The sequence below is a fragment of the Pseudochaenichthys georgianus genome, chromosome 9, assembly GCF_902827115.2.
Source record: "Pseudochaenichthys georgianus chromosome 9, fPseGeo1.2, whole genome shotgun sequence".
NCBI lineage: Eukaryota > Metazoa > Chordata > Actinopteri > Perciformes > Channichthyidae > Pseudochaenichthys > Pseudochaenichthys georgianus.
Genome location: NC_047511.1, coordinates 27,503,284 through 27,520,959, shown reverse-complemented (window position 1 = coordinate 27,520,959; position 17,676 = coordinate 27,503,284). Strand labels below are relative to the sequence as shown.

Genomic DNA, 17,676 nt, shown 5'->3' with positions numbered 1-17,676 from the left:
TCCTTAGATTTGTTGTGGTTTTCAGTTCATCTTTGTGTAGAATTATCCTTAAAATCCCCCAAAATAATTTGTAAAAATGAGACAGTCCCAGTGAAAATGTGTGCAGTGTATGATTTGCTCATATTTTCTATCTACGAATGAGGATGTAAAGACAGGCAGCCGTGACACAATCACCATTGTTAACATAAGGATAAGGAACTATAAGGTCACTATACAGTCAAATGTCAAACAAACCAGAACTAGTGCCATCTCAGATCTGTGTGCTGTTGTTATTGTTTGTTCAGAGTCTGATGCTGCTCTTGACCTTTGTTCATATCCTGATACACTGCCCTCACTGATCATGAGCTTATTGCATCTTGCATAGCATTCATATCTTAGGATCTGCTCCACCGTATTCTGAAAGATCACAGGACACCCAAGCTATGGTAAATATATATCAGAAGCTTGACTGTTGCCCTCAATCTAGCATATTTTATATACTATGATACGATTATAAAAAAATAAAAATAACAGAACCATATATCTGTGACATTTTTTGTTTTAATGAGACTTTTGATGATGTTTTTTATTCTAATACTAATAGATGAGGATGGAGGGTAGTAGGTTAATTATTGGAGCACAACATCTTTAAGACGCAAGTATCTCAAAACTACTCCGAACACAGACATTTTAATATGTAAAACGCCTATTTGCAAGCAGCGCTGTGTGGGTGTGTCCAAGCATGTGTGTGTGGTTCGTGTGTGAGGTGACTAGCCCTGGGCTGATGGGGAGAGGCATGTGGTCGCCATTTAGAAGGATTAGGACTGTCAGGGACATCAACCACGACTAATTATTCTGTTAGTACACTACAGGGATGTGTGTGTGTGTGTGTGTGTGTGTGTGTGTGTGTGTGTGTGTGTGTGTGTGTGTGTGTGTGTGTGTGTGTGTGTGTGTGTGTGTGTGTGTGTGTGTGTGTGTGTGTGTGTGTGTGTGTGTGTGTGTGTGTGTGTGTGTGTGTGTGTGTGTGTGTGTGTGTGTGTGTGTGTGTGTGTGTGTGTGTGTGTGTGTGTGTGTGTGTGTGTGTGTGTGTGTGCGTGTGTGCGTGTGTGTGTGGCTGCAGGCAGGGGAAAGATGGAGGGAGAGTAAAGCTGGAAAAAAGAGAAAGAGAAAGATGGAAGACAGATGGAAATGAATAAAGCCAGACAACAGAGAGAAGGAGAAGAGCACTGAGAGCTACTGTTAATACCCAGAGAGAATACACTGTCTGTATGAAAGATGGATTGATAGGAACAGAGTAGAAAAACCCTGTGGTGAAATGAGATGAAGGTATGGAGATTGGAAAGAAGAGTAAGAGGGAGATGTTAAAAAAAAGGAGGAATGAGAGGGAGAGAAGAGGGGTGACCTACCTCATGCCTTCATGGATGACTGCATTTGTATCCAAACATCCCAACATGCACTGCTCTGCCACTCGGGGCGAAATCCGCCTGCAGCACCCAATCAGCCGTGGCCTTTTACCACCTCGCCGTGGGGCAGAGTGTGTGCAAGCTGAGTAAGTGAGTGTATTTGTGTTTGTGTGTGTTTGCATGTGTGTGAGTTCAAGCGTGAGGGCGCACACACATCTGTTAATGTTGTGTGCGTTTATGGATACAGAACTCCGCACTACACTGCCTCTCTGATTTATCTTCAAACAGACAGCTCAGCCATCTCGTCTCCCACACCTCCACTTCTCTCTTCCTCTACTCTCCATCTCTCTGATGCTTACCGCCAATCCATCCATCCTCCAAATATTTCACCTCTCCTCCCTTCCCTTAATCCATCTCTTCTTCCAATCATTTTACTCCTCTATCCACTTCTCCATGCTTCTCTATATCCATCCCTCCATCTGCATTTACTTCCCCGCGGGGAAGACAATTTCCTGAATCCCACTGAAGTGGAAAGATTTCACATTTAATACTTCCCCCACTCTTGTGATGTGCCCAAGCTTCAGAGGAAGGGGTTCAAAGGAGGAGAGGAAAGACGAAGAAGGTGTGAGGAGAGATTTTTGATGAGTAGATGGATGGAAACGTTGGTGGCATTATCTTTATCAAAACATGTCTGTCAGTCTGAATCTTTCAAAAAGTAATTTCTCTGGAAGACTAAGAAGCTTTAATGTTTTAGCGTGCTAATAATTTGATATTTTTGGTCACATTTAGAGTAAAATAGACGGTAAAGCTTAGTTAGTGGCTTTCACACCTTTCACAATGTTTCTTTTTAATTGTTCATACCCATAGCTTTCATTAGCACCATCTGAATATCATGTGAAAAACAGGAAATTACACTTTAGATGTGAAGTTTTTGTCATTTCTCGAATCACTGACAGAAGATTACCAAGAAGATATGCTTATTGCTAGGTAATACGAACACTTTTAAAAGTAGATGAATGACTGTGGAGCAGCTGGCAGGACTTGATCATAACAACACAATTTAACTCAGGCCAAAGATTTTCACAGCATAACAACAATAAAAAGTGAGAATCTGTCGTTGGTTGGAGTGGAATTTCTTTACAGTCTCTACACTGATAGTGCTGAGATGGATCAGACAACTCTTACCTTGACAGCCATCAGTCAGAGGCGAGACACATGGTGTGGGTGTGATAGTTATTAATGAGTGCCATGGGACTTACAGCGTACATCCATCAACAGTCACAAACATAAATGAACATGCAACAGAGGAGCGTAAGGGAGGTGATGTCTCTCTGACAGTCTTACACAATAAAGTGATAGCAGCTTTCTGACTAAAAACACTTCTCCACCTTTTTTTATTTACTCTTACTTCTCAGAAAGTTCCATCCCCACCTTCCCATCCCTGTTCTCTTCCATTCGTTATTTCCCTTCTGCTTCATCACTCCTTCCCTTCTCGTGTTATGTCAAAATGAAAATAATGCGATTGGTTGACTCTTTGATTCTTATTTACAGTTGTAACCACAGACTTTATGTATACCTTCGAGGGTTAAGCTGAGTACAACCTGAACACTGACAAGAGTTTTACGCCACACAATTGTTAAAATGGACTGTTACTGCCAGATAAACATCTGCATCTAATGCAGGATGAATGGCAGTCATGTGGAGAACAGTCGCATTTCGCTTTATGGTCAGTTCAAGCTAAATACAGTAAATAAATGCATCTTCTTCCTATAAGTTTGTTCTTAAAGCATGCTGGGAGCTATAAGCAATCAGCCAAATTCAATTCATAGGGATATCACCAGAAAGTACAGCCATTTATTCTAGCTGTACAGGGATTTAAAACTACCTCAAGGTTCAAACATGAACTGTATATTGGATATCCTTTTATGAAAAAATTACATTAGGAAGTGCAACACACTTCAGTATTATATGGGTGAAAAGACTGCAGAACACAATTAAACATTCAAATAGAGCAATAGAGATTTAAGAGTATATTTAGCTTGAAAGCCTTTTTGTTTTGACGTTTTAATCTTATTTACTTTTACATATGGTGTGTGATTTAACTCCTTTTTTGTAAAAGGGTTATTACCAGAGCACGTCATATGTTTGATTTAGGTTCATAACTGATGCATTATGTTTTGACACACAAACTATGGATGGAGGTCTGTATCTTGAGTTTGCTTGATTTCCTTTTGGCTATGCTTGCCTCTTACTCATTCAGTATAGGCTCAATGTTTGATTAAGTCAAAAGTGTATTCACTTCTGTAACATCTTGAGATCTGGTTTTATGAAGATGGAATGGGTATTACAATATATTTATCACAAGGTTCAGCCTGTAAGGTATAACACAATATTAATACCATCTGATTTTTGAAATCGACAGTCTGTCAGTACCGGGCAGCGTTTAAAGCCTGGTGCGTACTGCTCTCTGTTGGTCAGTATGTTGTATTACACTACAAGTGAATGGCAGTCAACTGGGTTCCTATCCCATTCATCAGTGTGTTCATGCAAACACATGTGATAATGATGAACGCTCATTGCTCCCATGTGACTCCCCTCACTTAATGTTCGTCAACAATATGCCTCTATCTTGTTTATGTTAGTTTGTGTACTACTTATTCTGTCACATGCTTGCCGTAAATAAGAAATGGGAATAAAGAACACACAGAATCAAAGGAAAAGTATTTTCTTTTTATCTTTTTCGATGGTGGATTTTAAAGAATTAAAGGGAGAATAGAGAGCTAAACGATGCAGAGAAAAAAGGGAAACAAAGACAAAAAGCGTAGACAATTAATGTCAAATTATGGGAGCATGCATGGAGCATGCCAAGTACATTAGCTACCAAAGCTGAAAATTAATCATCATCTTGCGGCTGTCAACGGATAATATTCACATCTAATTGGGACAAAGTGATAACCAATGGGGCATTTCAAGTGTGTGTGTTTGCTATGAGAGAGAGCATTTTTATATTCTCTTTACAGTCGAGAGGTTACAGCAGGTGGCCGGTGGCACATTGTGGATACTTCTACTTTTTAGACCAACTAAATATCACTGCAACAGATTTCAATGCATTAATTAGCACCTTGTTAAGTGCATTGGAGAAAATAAATGTATAAATGAGTGGCATGGTGTTAAGTTAAACTGAAAACTGAATCATTTATCAATCTACTTATTAATAGTTTTCTTGGTCTTTATATTGTAATTATATCAAACTGATTACAAATACACAATCCGTCTGTGGTTATAGCCTACATGTTATGGTAAACTGATAGACACACATGCCTCCTAATTTCATGCAAGGAATGTCAAATCTGTTCATGACAAATCAGTTGTTAAATCAAAGTCATAAAAGTGGGATAATAAATCACTTAATAGCCGGAACAGTATTAACGATAGTAGTTTATATATATGAACTCAAACTCAAACTAAAACTAAACTAAAGCTCAAACCCCTTTCCTATGGTACGCATGCGCAGCGCGCCATTGAAGGAAACAGTGTGAGAAGTGCGTGAAGTAAGTCGGGACTTGACACGAAATCTGAGATTTTACTTGATCCGCGCTCCAGTTTTAAGGATGTAAAGCCACAGGTTGCGGACAAGGACTTAATCAATCATGTTTTTGTAAGCAGCTTGCAGAATCGATGAAGATAATCCAGGAATTGTACAGGATCTGCACACCCTACTGCTCGCCCCGTCGGTAACTTCGGACAGAGGCAGGGCTCTGCTGCTAGCTGCTACACCAGCTAAGCTAAGGTAGCTATTTACAAAGCCTTATGTCGTTATTAATTGAGGGAATTTATACCAACCAAGGGTTTCACAGTAAAACTGTACTTTGACATTACATATCGACCTGTTTGTGCCGCGGCGTCCCTGCTCACCTCCTATTTGCATGCTATATTTGCTACTGTGATATATCAACATGAATCGGTGTTAGCTGATATGTTTAGTAGCAGGAAGCTAGTCAAGCTCACATCAAGCTAACCGAATGAACGTCTGTTTCCGGTCAAAAACCGAAAGCGAGCAGTACAAGTGTTTAACTTGTGAAATTAATTTGACAACAAATATATAAATATGTTAGCCAACATATATTGCACTAAGGTTTGATTAGTATTGCGTTTGAGACGTTTGGAACTTTTTTGTTTTTACAAACAACACCTACAATAAACTTAAAATAAGTACTTAAATGGTTAGTACATGCATGTAAAAGGGGTAGGTATAATACGTTCAAGCTTCAGCCTACACTCGTTAATAAGACGTATTTGGGCATAACATGTCAATTAATTTACTATCACAGACTAAAATGACACTATGTGTATAACTTGTAATAGTTATCTAATGTCATGGGGTTTAGGTTCTTATCGAGCTCAACAGTTCTTATTAAAAGCACATTTGTGATTTTTGTTTTACATATTGAAAAAAATAGTTCCATTGCGTTTTGTTAAAATGTTAGCTTTTATTTTGAAGAGGGCGATTATTTACTTCCGGTGAGTTGTGTCCGTATGCAGTAACTTCCCGGCGGGGAGACGGCAGCCAGAGTGGCGCCGCTAGCTTGCTACAAGAGGCACGCAAAACAACTTAACCCTAACTTCTATCCTAGAATGAACAGTTCAGGGGTTTTAATTCAATTAGACACATGTGCATACAATATTACTTCGTCAGGTGATGAGGTAATTGCTTAGCTAGCATGTTATTATACTGATAAATATTCTGTTAAATCGTTACAGTAGCGTTTCTGATTCATGCCTCCTGCCTGCTCCTCAGATTCAAATAGAAATATCATGTTCATCGGTTTTACCTAAAAAGCTGAAATGTTAACCAGAATTAATCTCTAGGGTGGCAGTAAATTACAGCCTTTATTTAAAAAATGTACAATACATAAAACACAGGCAATTTACAGCCTGACTTTCTTGGTTAGTTGCAAGTTCCTTAGATACTCCAACTAATACAACAGCAATACAACTTTTCATACAAACAAACAAATTAACAGCACAACAAACTACAGCCTCATAAACGACTATAATTTTCAATCAACATACTTCTCAAACAGTTTGATCACAAATTTGCAAATTATCCTTTTTTCAGATTTTGTCCCCTTCCTTCCTGATGCTGGGGGTCTTGTGAGGACACACATCTTCCTCAACTACAGCTGAAGTTCTGTGAAGATAGTCTCTGCTGAGGCTCCCTGATTGAGTGAACCACATATAGATATATTCTCAGAAAGTGCAGTGAGAGAGAGAAGTCAAGATGTCTATCACCAACACACCTACCAGCAATGATGCCTGTCTGAGCATTGTGCACAGCCTGATGTGTCACAGACAGGGTGGTGAGAGCGAGACGTTTGCCAAGCGGGCCATTGAGAGCCTGGTGAAGAAACTGAAGGAGAAAAAGGATGAGCTTGACTCCCTCATCACTGCTATCACCACCAACGGGGCCCATCCCAGCAAGTGTGTGACCATTCAGAGGACTCTCGATGGACGACTGCAGGTAGGAACACACAGTCACCTGGATCATAGATTTAATAAACACAGGGTTATGAATAACATTTATTTTCTACACGTTAGTACATCTGGCCCAGGGTGTAAAGTTTGGTGGGCCAGATGCACTTGACCATGGTGTTTTTAATCTAGTCTGAACAAACTGCTCTAGTGGAAAACGGGTTGCGTTCATTGACACTGCGTTTGACCTCAGCTGTAAGGGCAGTGAGTATACAAATGATTTAATGCTTTTTCCCTTTATTCTTCCTCTATCTTTTTGATTTTTGTTGTTCCCAGGTGGCGGGACGTAAAGGGTTCCCTCATGTAATCTACGCGCGGCTGTGGCGGTGGCCTGACCTGCATAAGAATGAACTGAAGCATGTCAAATACTGCCAGTTTGCCTTTGACCTTAAGTGTGACAACGTGTGTGTCAACCCCTATCACTATGAGCGAGTGGTGTCTCCTGGCATAGGTGAGTAATAGGGAAGCTTCCAGTTAGTTTTTTTAAATTGGTAACATTTTTATTGGGCTCTTCAGAACCTATTAAAACTAAACAGAACTTCAAAAAAACACTGTCTAAAAGATGTTGTTCTGGCTTACTGATCATTAAAATGTATGTAAAACGATAAAGAAAAGGCCGTTCAATGCAATTTAATACAGTCTCTCTTAACTGTGACTCTTAAATAAAGAAGAGGACATCAACAGAATAAAAATTAATAATAATAATAATAATTATCTATTCAAATTGAAAACACAAGTTATTTTGTTCACAACTACTCTCTTTATTTATACATTTACTATTACATAGTCTATTTGTATTTTTAAGCAAAAGTCAAAAAGTTCATCGTTCCCTTTCTATTCATCTTTTTGTAAAACACTGTGGGACTGGATCACATGTGTAAATTGTCCCTCACTAACATGTTCCGCCCTTCGATCCTGTTCCTCGTGCACAGACCTATCAGGACTGACTCTGGCCAGTTCTGGCCCCAGCTCCGCTCTGATGGTGAAAGATGAGTACGACTTTGATGGTCCGCAGAGTCTGCCCTCGATCGACGGAGGGCACTCCATCCAGACCATCCAGCACCCCCCCTCCACCAGCCACCCGGCCCCCTCTGAGCCCTTTGCCACTCCAAACCTTCTCCCCCCTGCTGAGGCCTCCACCTCCGCCTCTTCGTCAGCTTTTCCTGCCATCTCTGCTGGATCAGGAGGTTAGTACAGTTGTTAAATATTCCTTTATGTATCATGATGTCTGCATTTGTTTATACAATACAGTATGCGTGTGTAATTTGAAAGTTACTGTAAACATTTTACTGTCTCACTCAAAAAATATGACTTCAGAAATAGAATGGATTAAAGGTGGGGTAGGTAAGTTTGAGAAACCGGCTCGAGATCGCTAGAATTTGAAAATACACAACCGGAGAAAATCTGCCACTTCCTTATAGAGCCCCTCCTCCAACACACACGAACGCGCACATGACCAATGAGGGCACAGATAAGTTTGTGCCCAGATGGAAGGCTGACAGGCAGGTAGGTTGTACTTTTATTACGGCTTCTACAGATGAAATTTTTGTATGGATTTGTTGTCAAAGCACTTAAGATATTCATTGCTATCGGGATGTTAAGAGCATTCCATGGAATATAACAAAAAGTGTATCTCGAGCCGGTTTCTGAAACATACCTACCCCACTTTTAAGTCATTTCAATTTAAATCATGAGTAAAAGCCTAGTGTTCTTTGTTTTGTGAATTATTGATTCGGTTCTCTTTATCTGTGTCTGACTTCTGTTGTCCTTTTCTCCTCAGGTGCCAGCGCCAACTGGTCGAGGAACAGCAACTTCAACCCCAACACACCCCACCACACAAACGGCCATCTACAGCACCACCCCCCCATGCCACATCCGACACACTACTGTAAGTACACTGTCACTACAGCTTCAAGTTCATCTACAGACGAATAGCTTTATAGATTGCATTTACTTCAAAGTGGGTGATCACTGACATTTCTCTCTGTTTCTCTCAGGGCCGTTGCATAATGAGCTCGCCTTTCAGCCTCCTATATCCAACCATCCAGGTGAGAACACAAAATCCAGAAGTACATCGACCCTGGGCTATTTTTTCTTGGTGTTTTAGAAAACAGTGTGAATCAATTTGACTAACCGCGCATCGATCTTTACAATTTGATTCATAGAGTGATGTCCTTTTTTCCGCTATCATTCTTCATTGCTAAAGCAGTATTACCCATTTCAACTGTTGCTTCAAGTGGGTGACTACATTAGATATAAAGCTTTGTTAATATGCTGGGTTTGATTGCCTCTGGGTCAACTTTTGATTGTCATTACATCAAATGTACAAGTTACTTTCAAAGTATACATATAGTGCTGAAACAATGAAAATAATCGATTCAAAATATCCTTGTTTAATAATGTTTTTTACAAATGTATCAAATGAAAACGTGGGTTGTTTGTCTTCATATCTGTACTACGAAGATATACCTTTTTATAAATAGCTTGACAAGGAAAAATGTTCATTCCTGAAATGAAACCGTTGACATTAGTTTTCTCCCATCTGTTTCAGCTCCTGACTACTGGTGCTCCATTGCCTATTTTGAGATGGACGTTCAGGTCGGGGAGACGTTTAAGGTCCCCTCTTCTTGCCCCATCGTGACAGTGGACGGCTATGTGGACCCCTCTGGAGGAGACCGCTTCTGCTTGGGTCAGCTCAGCAATGTTCATCGCACTGAGGCCATTGAGAGAGCAAGGTAGGAACCTTGATAACTTAATAAATAAGGTCTTAAATGTAACTAGATGGGATCTAAAATGAATGCTCTACTGTTGTGTTCACTGCAAATAATCAAGAGATGTATCACTTAACACGAACAACCTTGTCTGTTTTTCTGTTTAGTCCCAGCATGTTCTGTTCTGTGTTTTGTGTTTCCCTCTGTACAAGCGTCCTTGGGTTTATGAAAGGCGCTATATACATTTAAGTTGTTATTTTTACATCAATAATTTACAAAATAGAGATTCTGCACCCCGGTTAGAATTGCTCAAGCTGCTGATCCATGAAGCACTATTTTGATGCTGACTATCGTGCTATCCTACCTGCTTCTTAAGATTGATATTTATTTAGGCTTAGATTAAATTCTGCTTCACTTTGCTGTGGTAAGGACATGCCAAATCAAACAAATATGGATGGGAAACACTACGTTTATACATGATTAAAGCCAGATCAATACATTCATAAACATACTTTTTTTTAGGATTTATTTCATTCATAGTAACAGAATACACATTGGTATAAATATGGTCTTAAACTCATATTGTAACTTGTTGAAACCTGCAGAAACTCTATAATATAATCTTTAGATGTGTGTTAGATGCAGATATAAATATCCCAACATATTAAGGCAAAATACATTTTCTTAGGTGTATCTTTGGTTAGAGTATGCACTATTGTTCTACCCATTTCACACTTACAAGCCCTACCACAATGTCATCTGTTAAAAGCTCAGAAGCACATGTTGATCCAAGATAACATCGCCTAACCTTCTTTACATTTGGTTCCTTTTATTTCTTCCTGTTTAGTTAAAAAATAAGCTGAGAATATTCTTGTCAAAAGGATGTAGAATAATGTTTCATGACTAGGCCACCAAATTGTTTGTATTTGTAATTCTAACATGACAAAGGCATGCAAAGGATTAAAAAAACATATAAAGCAACTTTGTGAAACCAATTTAAGTTCTGCATATTTTGCTGATCTAATATGTCTAGGTGAGAATCGTTGAATGCAGACAATAAATGGCTATGTTTACTAGGGCTGTGCATCTTCACTGGTCTCACGATTCGATTCGATTACGATTATCCTGTCAACGATTCGATTCGATGTCCCGATGCATCACGATTCATACCAATGCGTTGCATCCTCAATTTTCTATATTACTGCACATGGCTTATTTTTCATCAATGCATACATGCAGTAAATACATATGAACTCTCTTTTTATTATTTAGAAAGTGCTTCAGAAATCAATAACATAAATGTCTTGACATTCATTTATAAACAAAAATAAATGAATATAGGTCTAGCCTCCCTATATCTGTGTGTGAAGTTGTTCCATCCTCAAAAACAAAAAAATAATTCTTCTGCAGTCTAGCTGCAGCTTCTAGCAACGGTCTTCTGTTAAAGAAAGGACACTGAATGTCCTGAATGTGGCATCACACACAGGACTTGAGTCTGAACACAGCAGACAACAGGAGTATTTACAATAGCATATACAAACTAAAATACTGCATGTAGGTGCACACTTACATTCTCTGTCTTACTGTTACATAAATCCCATGAATGTATGAGATTAAGTTAGCTTCATTATATCTCAGTGATTAAGTGAATCATAAAGTTTCTATCGGGTCACTGTCAGCCTGTCACTCATTATTTTCAGGGAGGGGGCGGGGTTTGGAGGAACAGAGGAGACGGTGATCGCGGAAGCTTTTTTCCTCCTGCCTTCACAAACTTTACACACGTATATATCGTCTGAAAATTGCTAGAGGACATTCATACTCTGCAATCCAAGACTTAATTAAATCCACCAAAAACCTGACATGATTGTAACGCGATTATCTTTGAAAAACATAAATCCCTGTGTGTCTGAGCCGCAGCGACACGGAGTGATTCAGAGCGGGTCCTCCTTCTGCTGTTGGTTCTGGACTGGTGTTGTTGTGTTGGTGGATAAAGCAGACTGCTCCGTGTTTGGTGTTGCTGTGCCGCTGTCACGTCTGTTCCCTGATCCCCTGCGTCACCGACCGATTTGATATTAAAGTGACAGGAAAAAAAACGTTATAGTAAAGCCGCGGCCGGAAAATCAGGAAGCAACGTTACTACGCTATAATCGATTATCTTCCGTCACTGCATCGATACCGAATCGTCCACGTCCGCATCGTAGAAACGATTATTTTCAACACCCCTAATGTTTACTATGGATAGTATACTCAATATGGCAATATTATAACTCTGCTTTATTCCCTTCCTGTTGTCTCCTCTCTTCCAGGCTTCACATTGGCAAAGGGGTTCAGCTGGAGTGTAAGGGGGAGGGGGATGTGTGGGTGCGATGCCTCAGTGACCACGCAGTGTTTGTTCAGAGTTACTACCTGGACAGAGAGGCCGGCCGAGCCCCTGGAGACGCTGTGCACAAAATATACCCCAGCGCTTACATCAAGGTCAGCACATAGTCACTGGACTGTAGAAGGAGGACATCAAAGATCAAACCGTCTCTTTCCATGCCCCCTCCTCATGCATTCTGCTCTGACATTGTTTTTTAAGCTGTTTTCCCCATGCTGCCACAGTCTTCATTTACATTTCTGCTGGTAGTAGGTACTTGCCGCTGAAGGACATTTGTTAACGTCTCCTCTCTCCGCCAGGTGTTCGACCTCCGTCAGTGCCACAGACAGATGCAGCAGCAGGCCGCCACGGCTCAGGCCGCCGCTGCAGCTCAGGCAGCCGCTGTGGCTGGAAATTTACCTGGCCCTGGATCAGTTGGAGGAATTGCTCCAGCTATTAGTAAGAAACTTTACTCTATATATACCGATGCACATTCACACAGACACCGGGCGCTGTACAATAGCTGCCCACTGCTCCTAGTACTAGGATGGGTTAAATGCAGAGGTCAAATGTCACTGTGTGTTTAAAGAGGGTTTCCTCCTCCGATTCTATCGGGGTGGTAAAGGCAGAGTGGGTGGATGTTAACAAGCAGTGAATGGGAGCTGTGTACTTGCATATGACGCAAACATAGAAATGCTCAGTGAAAAATAGTATTTTACATTTTGATTTAGTTACATTTTCTAGTGATTTTTCTTCTACGGTGTTGTTTTAGTCTTTTAAATCTTCAGAAAATATTTGGCCCAAAACCCAGATACTCAGTTGCCTAAAAATTGGGAATTGATTTCAATTATTCGATTATCATTTTTTTAACTCAAAATAATAGTTATCACTTGAAATCTTCGGTTAATACAATTCACTTGAATCCTATTTCAAATTTTAAAAGTTTTTTTCACACACAAACTTATCCCACTCACCTGATCTCTCCTGTCCTCCAGGTCTCTCGGCAGCAGCTGGTATCGGGGTGGATGACCTGCGGAGGCTGTGTATTCTCAGGATGAGTTTTGTTAAGGGCTGGGGTCCCGACTACCCCCGGCAGAGCATCAAGGAGACCCCCTGCTGGATTGAGATCCACCTGCACAGAGCCCTCCAGTTACTGGACGAGGTTCTGCACACTATGCCTATAGCAGACCCTCAACCTCTGGACTGAGATGCGCCCCCACCCCCGCAGCATCACACTGCAGCATACAGCGGCTACGGAGAGTCGTCCTCAGTGAACCGTGTGGAGAATCCAGTGAAACAGCTGTGACACTGTAGCTGTCTCACATGACAAAATAAACATTCAGGTGTTTTTGAGGTACCTTTGTGCACTGTGGCCCCTACTTTTGCTTTTTTTCAGCATTAGTGACACTACAATTAGCTAAAGCCTTATATTAAATAAAGATATGTTGCTCTTTATTTTTGATATATGGCTTTGATTTGTTATGACTGGAAAGATGAGTAGACAGTTACAAAGCAACACATCATGATGATAGATGACCTGAAGATCCCATGAAACTGGAATGTACAGCGACTACTCAGTCCACAACTACTGACAGACATCAGACTCACTGAACAATGGAAGAACGCCTGAGGGCTGTACAGCTGCGGGATGAGTGTCTGAGCACCAGGAGAGTGCTGCTGGTTTCTATTGTGTCAGACTGCTTCACACCTGGCATGACAAGCAAGTCTGGTCCACGATCAGCCATCCACGAACATCACACGGAACGAAAGGACAAGCGCCATGCCTCAAGCCGACTCACTCTCTGAACTGAAACGAGGTCAAGTCTAGGGGCTTCTCTGTGATTGGTTATGGGTTTTATGGAGGTCCAATGACAAATCTTTTTTATTTCCTCTTCTCAATTAAACAAGATCCCCACTTTCACAAGACAATATTGTCCTTCAGTGGCGTCATGACATGCAAAGTTAAATGGCAATATCTGTTTTGACCAACTATCTGTGAAAATATTATTTCTCCACTCACTCAAATATTGTGATGACAGGAGGCTCGTCAATCATTCGTCGTTGGTAAATCTCCACCCTGGTCTCCTCTCACCTGTTTCATGTATGGTTACTGTTTTGTTAAGTGCCCTGTTATTTTGTTCAGTAAAAGTGGGTAAGAGGCAGACAGCTGGTCTTAGATGTATGAAGTTTAATCATGGTAAAAGCAACAAAGTGTATCAATGTTTGGGAAAACCAAAGTATTCATTACTCAGAAGCAGTCTTGTGTGATCATGAGAGAAGTCCAGTGGACGTTCATTTGGAAATTAAATTTTAAAGGGGATTATGTTTGTTTTCTTTTCAATTGTATGTCTCTTTATCTTCAACCATACCCGACACTCTCCACACAGTTGAGAAATATTGAACTGAAATATCTTATGACTTGCAGCCCGCCTACTTGATCAAGGTCTCTTGTGTATAGTTTACTGACACAAATACAAGACAATTTCACAGCAATATTGACTCTTTTTTTGGGTTCTATTTTTGTTACTTTATTAACTGATTTGTATTGTAATTTTAGCACTTTCATTTTTTCAAGTTTTTAATTCAATAACCCTAATTTGAGTTGGTTGTCCTGCAATGTGGAAAAGGGAGTGAATAGAGTGGTTTATATTTGATGTAGGATTGTGAAAAGACGCATCTTTGTGTACATTAGTATTAAAAACGTATAACACTAAGTCACATTTTTAAAAACTGTTTTTGCCCTTTCACTTTTACACACATTTGTAGTTTGGAGTTGCATTTAATTTTTTGGGTTTGCAGTTTTCTTTCTTTTGTATGTCAATGTCTGCATGATTTGAATGGCAAATAGACCCTTTTATATCTAACCCTTTTTTAAATGGAGTACTTCACTTGCCCTGCTTTAAACAGGGAAACTGGACTCTGTGGAGTGTAGAAAACTGGAGTGCTGCTGGTTTATGACAAAAGCATTTAAGGCAAACCGAGGGAATAACTAAGGGAAAATATCCAAATTTAAGAACATAAACTCAAATTGCTGGAACCTAAGCTCCTAAAGAACTCTGAGGCATAATTTGTTTAAATACTACAATAACTCTAAAATTAGAAGACACATTTTTCTCACAGGTGTAGAAATAGGTGAAGCTAAATTGACACACATAAATAGATATGAAGTCCCATCTCATCTGCCCGTGCATCTTTTGTTTTCTTTGGCTTTTTTTCACAGCAAATCGCCATACAGTAAATCCTGTCTGAACATATGTATCTGACAAGACATTTAAAACATGTATTTGTGTATTTGTCCCTTTGAACAATGCTGTCTTTGTGGGTTACAGATAACATGGAAAAATACACACTGCATACTCAGCTGTGGTTTCTTTCCTTTTACTCATCTTTGATAATTCACTATCATTTGAAAAGCATTGTTTTTTTTCAAACAGCACGAATAAGAGTCAGGTTTTTGGATTTATTACCATAATTATGCAACTGATTATTCAGAAAGAAGTGATGCTGAATTTTGTCTGGAGAAATAATGTTATGTTTGGTCGTGCTTTAAAGGTGGGGTAGGTAATTCACTTCAGAAACACTTTTTGTTATATTCCATGGAATGCTCTTAACATCCCGATAGCAATAAATATAATAAATGCTTTGACAATAAATACATTAAAAAAATGTCATCTGTGGAAGCCGTGGCGCTGTAAAAAGCACTACCAAGCATTTTAGCCAGCCCGGCTAAAATAACTGGATGGCCTACCTGCCTGTCAGCCTCCCATCTGGGCACACATTTATCTCGTGCCCTCATTGGTCATGTGCGCGTTTGTGTGTTTTGGAGGAGGGGCTCTGTGAGGAAGTCTGAAGGAAGGGGCATATTTTTTAGTGCACTCGAGCTGGTTTCTCCATGCATTTCTTACCTATCCTACCTTTAAGGTGGACAGATGTTTTTATATTATTTGCAGTTATTATAGGAGCCTAAAGACACGGCTCAAAGGAGTTGATGTTGACTACTATGATGACAGATTGCAGATATACATGTTACCTGCATTTCTTATGTGAGAGTCTTTAATTAAACATGGCCGGATATTCTCTAAATGGTGACCTGTTTATTTTCTATAAAAACACAACATGAAATAAGAAGACATACCCAACATGAAGAGGTTACAGTATTACGTTTTTTTCAAAGATAGATTTTCCTCTTGAGAGCTGGTGGCTCAATTGAACACATCGCACCATTTAATATAATGTTTTATTTCAAAGAACTGCAACCCACACGTGTTTTCAGTTTTTGCCCAGGTTGAGGGTAGGTCAGTGTACCAAAATACATCTTGGTATGTCATAGCATGAAAAGCACAGCTGTATTAAATGAAATGAAAAGTGCACTCAGTGGAGAGCAGTCCTCCGCCAGGTGTTGTATCTCCATAGTTGTTGACAGTCAAGACAGAAAAATGTAAATAAAAAAGGATTTATTTATCTCAGCGTGAAGTTAGTTTTTGGTTGTTATATTTGACAGACTTTCACTCTCCATCCAAGAGTTTTCAATTATAAACCTGCTTGAGTATAATGGAAGCCATTGAAACAAAATGTAGACTTTTCAATTAAAAACAATTGTAGAGTCAAAAAAGTTACATTTTAACATAAGGGGTGTGTCGTCTTTGTTTAGTGTAGTAACACTATCTGGTATTGATTTGGACTCACTGGGTCACATGACATGGAATCTCATGAAAAAAACTGAAATTATTTATTACATATTTTTTGTTTAAAATTAAATTAAAGGTGTACATTTTAGTTGTTTACCAATTATGGGCACGTTGACCCAATGCTATTGAAAATATTGTTATTACAATGGTAGTTTATTGATTGACCCCAAGTGAAATCCTGGGGTTTTAAATTGCCATCCATAATCTAAATGATGTGGTGTTTAAACACCGTCACAAACCTGAGAAGATGTCTCGTCAGGCAACAGATTAACGTCTCTTGTATGGGTGGCTACTCACCAGTCCATAATTTATTTGATCAAATGCTTTTCTGCTGTAAATGAGGTTCAGAATCCCCCTAATTCAATACCACATTGAGTTAAGAACAACTTAAAGGTCCCCTATTATACTGTTTTTCATCAATATATTATAGGTCTCAGATATACAAAACATGTCTCTGAAGTGTTTGGCTCCAATTACCAAACTGATCATGTATTGTAGCATTACCCATAATCCCCTCTGTTTCAAAAGTGCTGATTCTCTGTCTGTTACTTTAGATCAGGGGTGGGGAACCTTTTTCCTCTCAAGGGCCATTTCAATGTTTTCAACATCCTCCGAGGGCCGTACAAATGATTGACCTCTGCTTCAAAAAACTAAAATCACAGCCCATTCATTTCGCCTTTCTTTCATTCTGTGCAAAGAAAAAGCAACCTCTTAATCCAGATATCTTGCCATGACTCACGTATGCATTCACGTGCACGGTTGTGGCATGACCACCAAAACAGAAAGATATGGGCACAAGATGTGTGCAAATGTATTTAGTTTCCTATCCATGTGAACATGATTTAAGTGGGGGGGGACCTAACCTCCTCTAGGGGGGTATGCTCCCCCGGGAAGATTTGTTTTTAAATGTTGAAGTTAAAAGCATCAATCTGGTGCACTTTGAGATCACAATTAGGAGATCTATGAATACATCTTTCAACACCCATATGAAACAGAACTGGAAGCAG

The 17,676-nt window shown here is 39.7% G+C and overlaps 1 protein-coding gene across 3 annotated transcripts; it reads left to right on the top strand.

Moving 5' to 3' along the window:
• The first annotated feature begins 4,870 nt into the window (after positions 1-4,870).
• On the top strand, positions 4,871-15,342 carry LOC117452470 (mothers against decapentaplegic homolog 4-like). Of its 3 annotated transcripts, XM_034091132.1 has the most exons (11): positions 4,871-4,933; positions 5,049-5,172; positions 6,502-6,903; positions 7,191-7,365; positions 7,847-8,101; positions 8,695-8,802; positions 8,912-8,962; positions 9,466-9,649; positions 11,932-12,100; positions 12,302-12,440; positions 12,977-15,342. In XM_034091132.1, the coding sequence occupies exons 3-11, from the start codon at positions 6,664-6,666 to the stop codon at positions 13,186-13,188; spliced, it is 1,533 nt and encodes a 510-aa protein (XP_033947023.1). In that variant the 5' UTR covers positions 4,871-4,933; positions 5,049-5,172; positions 6,502-6,663; the 3' UTR covers positions 13,189-15,342. The 3 variants fall into 3 exon arrangements, with proteins under 3 accessions (XP_033947023.1, XP_033947022.1, XP_033947024.1); XM_034091131.1 differs by having other exon boundaries at positions 4,904-5,172; XM_034091133.1 differs by lacking the exons at positions 4,871-4,933; positions 5,049-5,172 and adding an exon at positions 5,948-6,086.
• Positions 15,343-17,676: the final 2,334 nt, after the last annotated feature.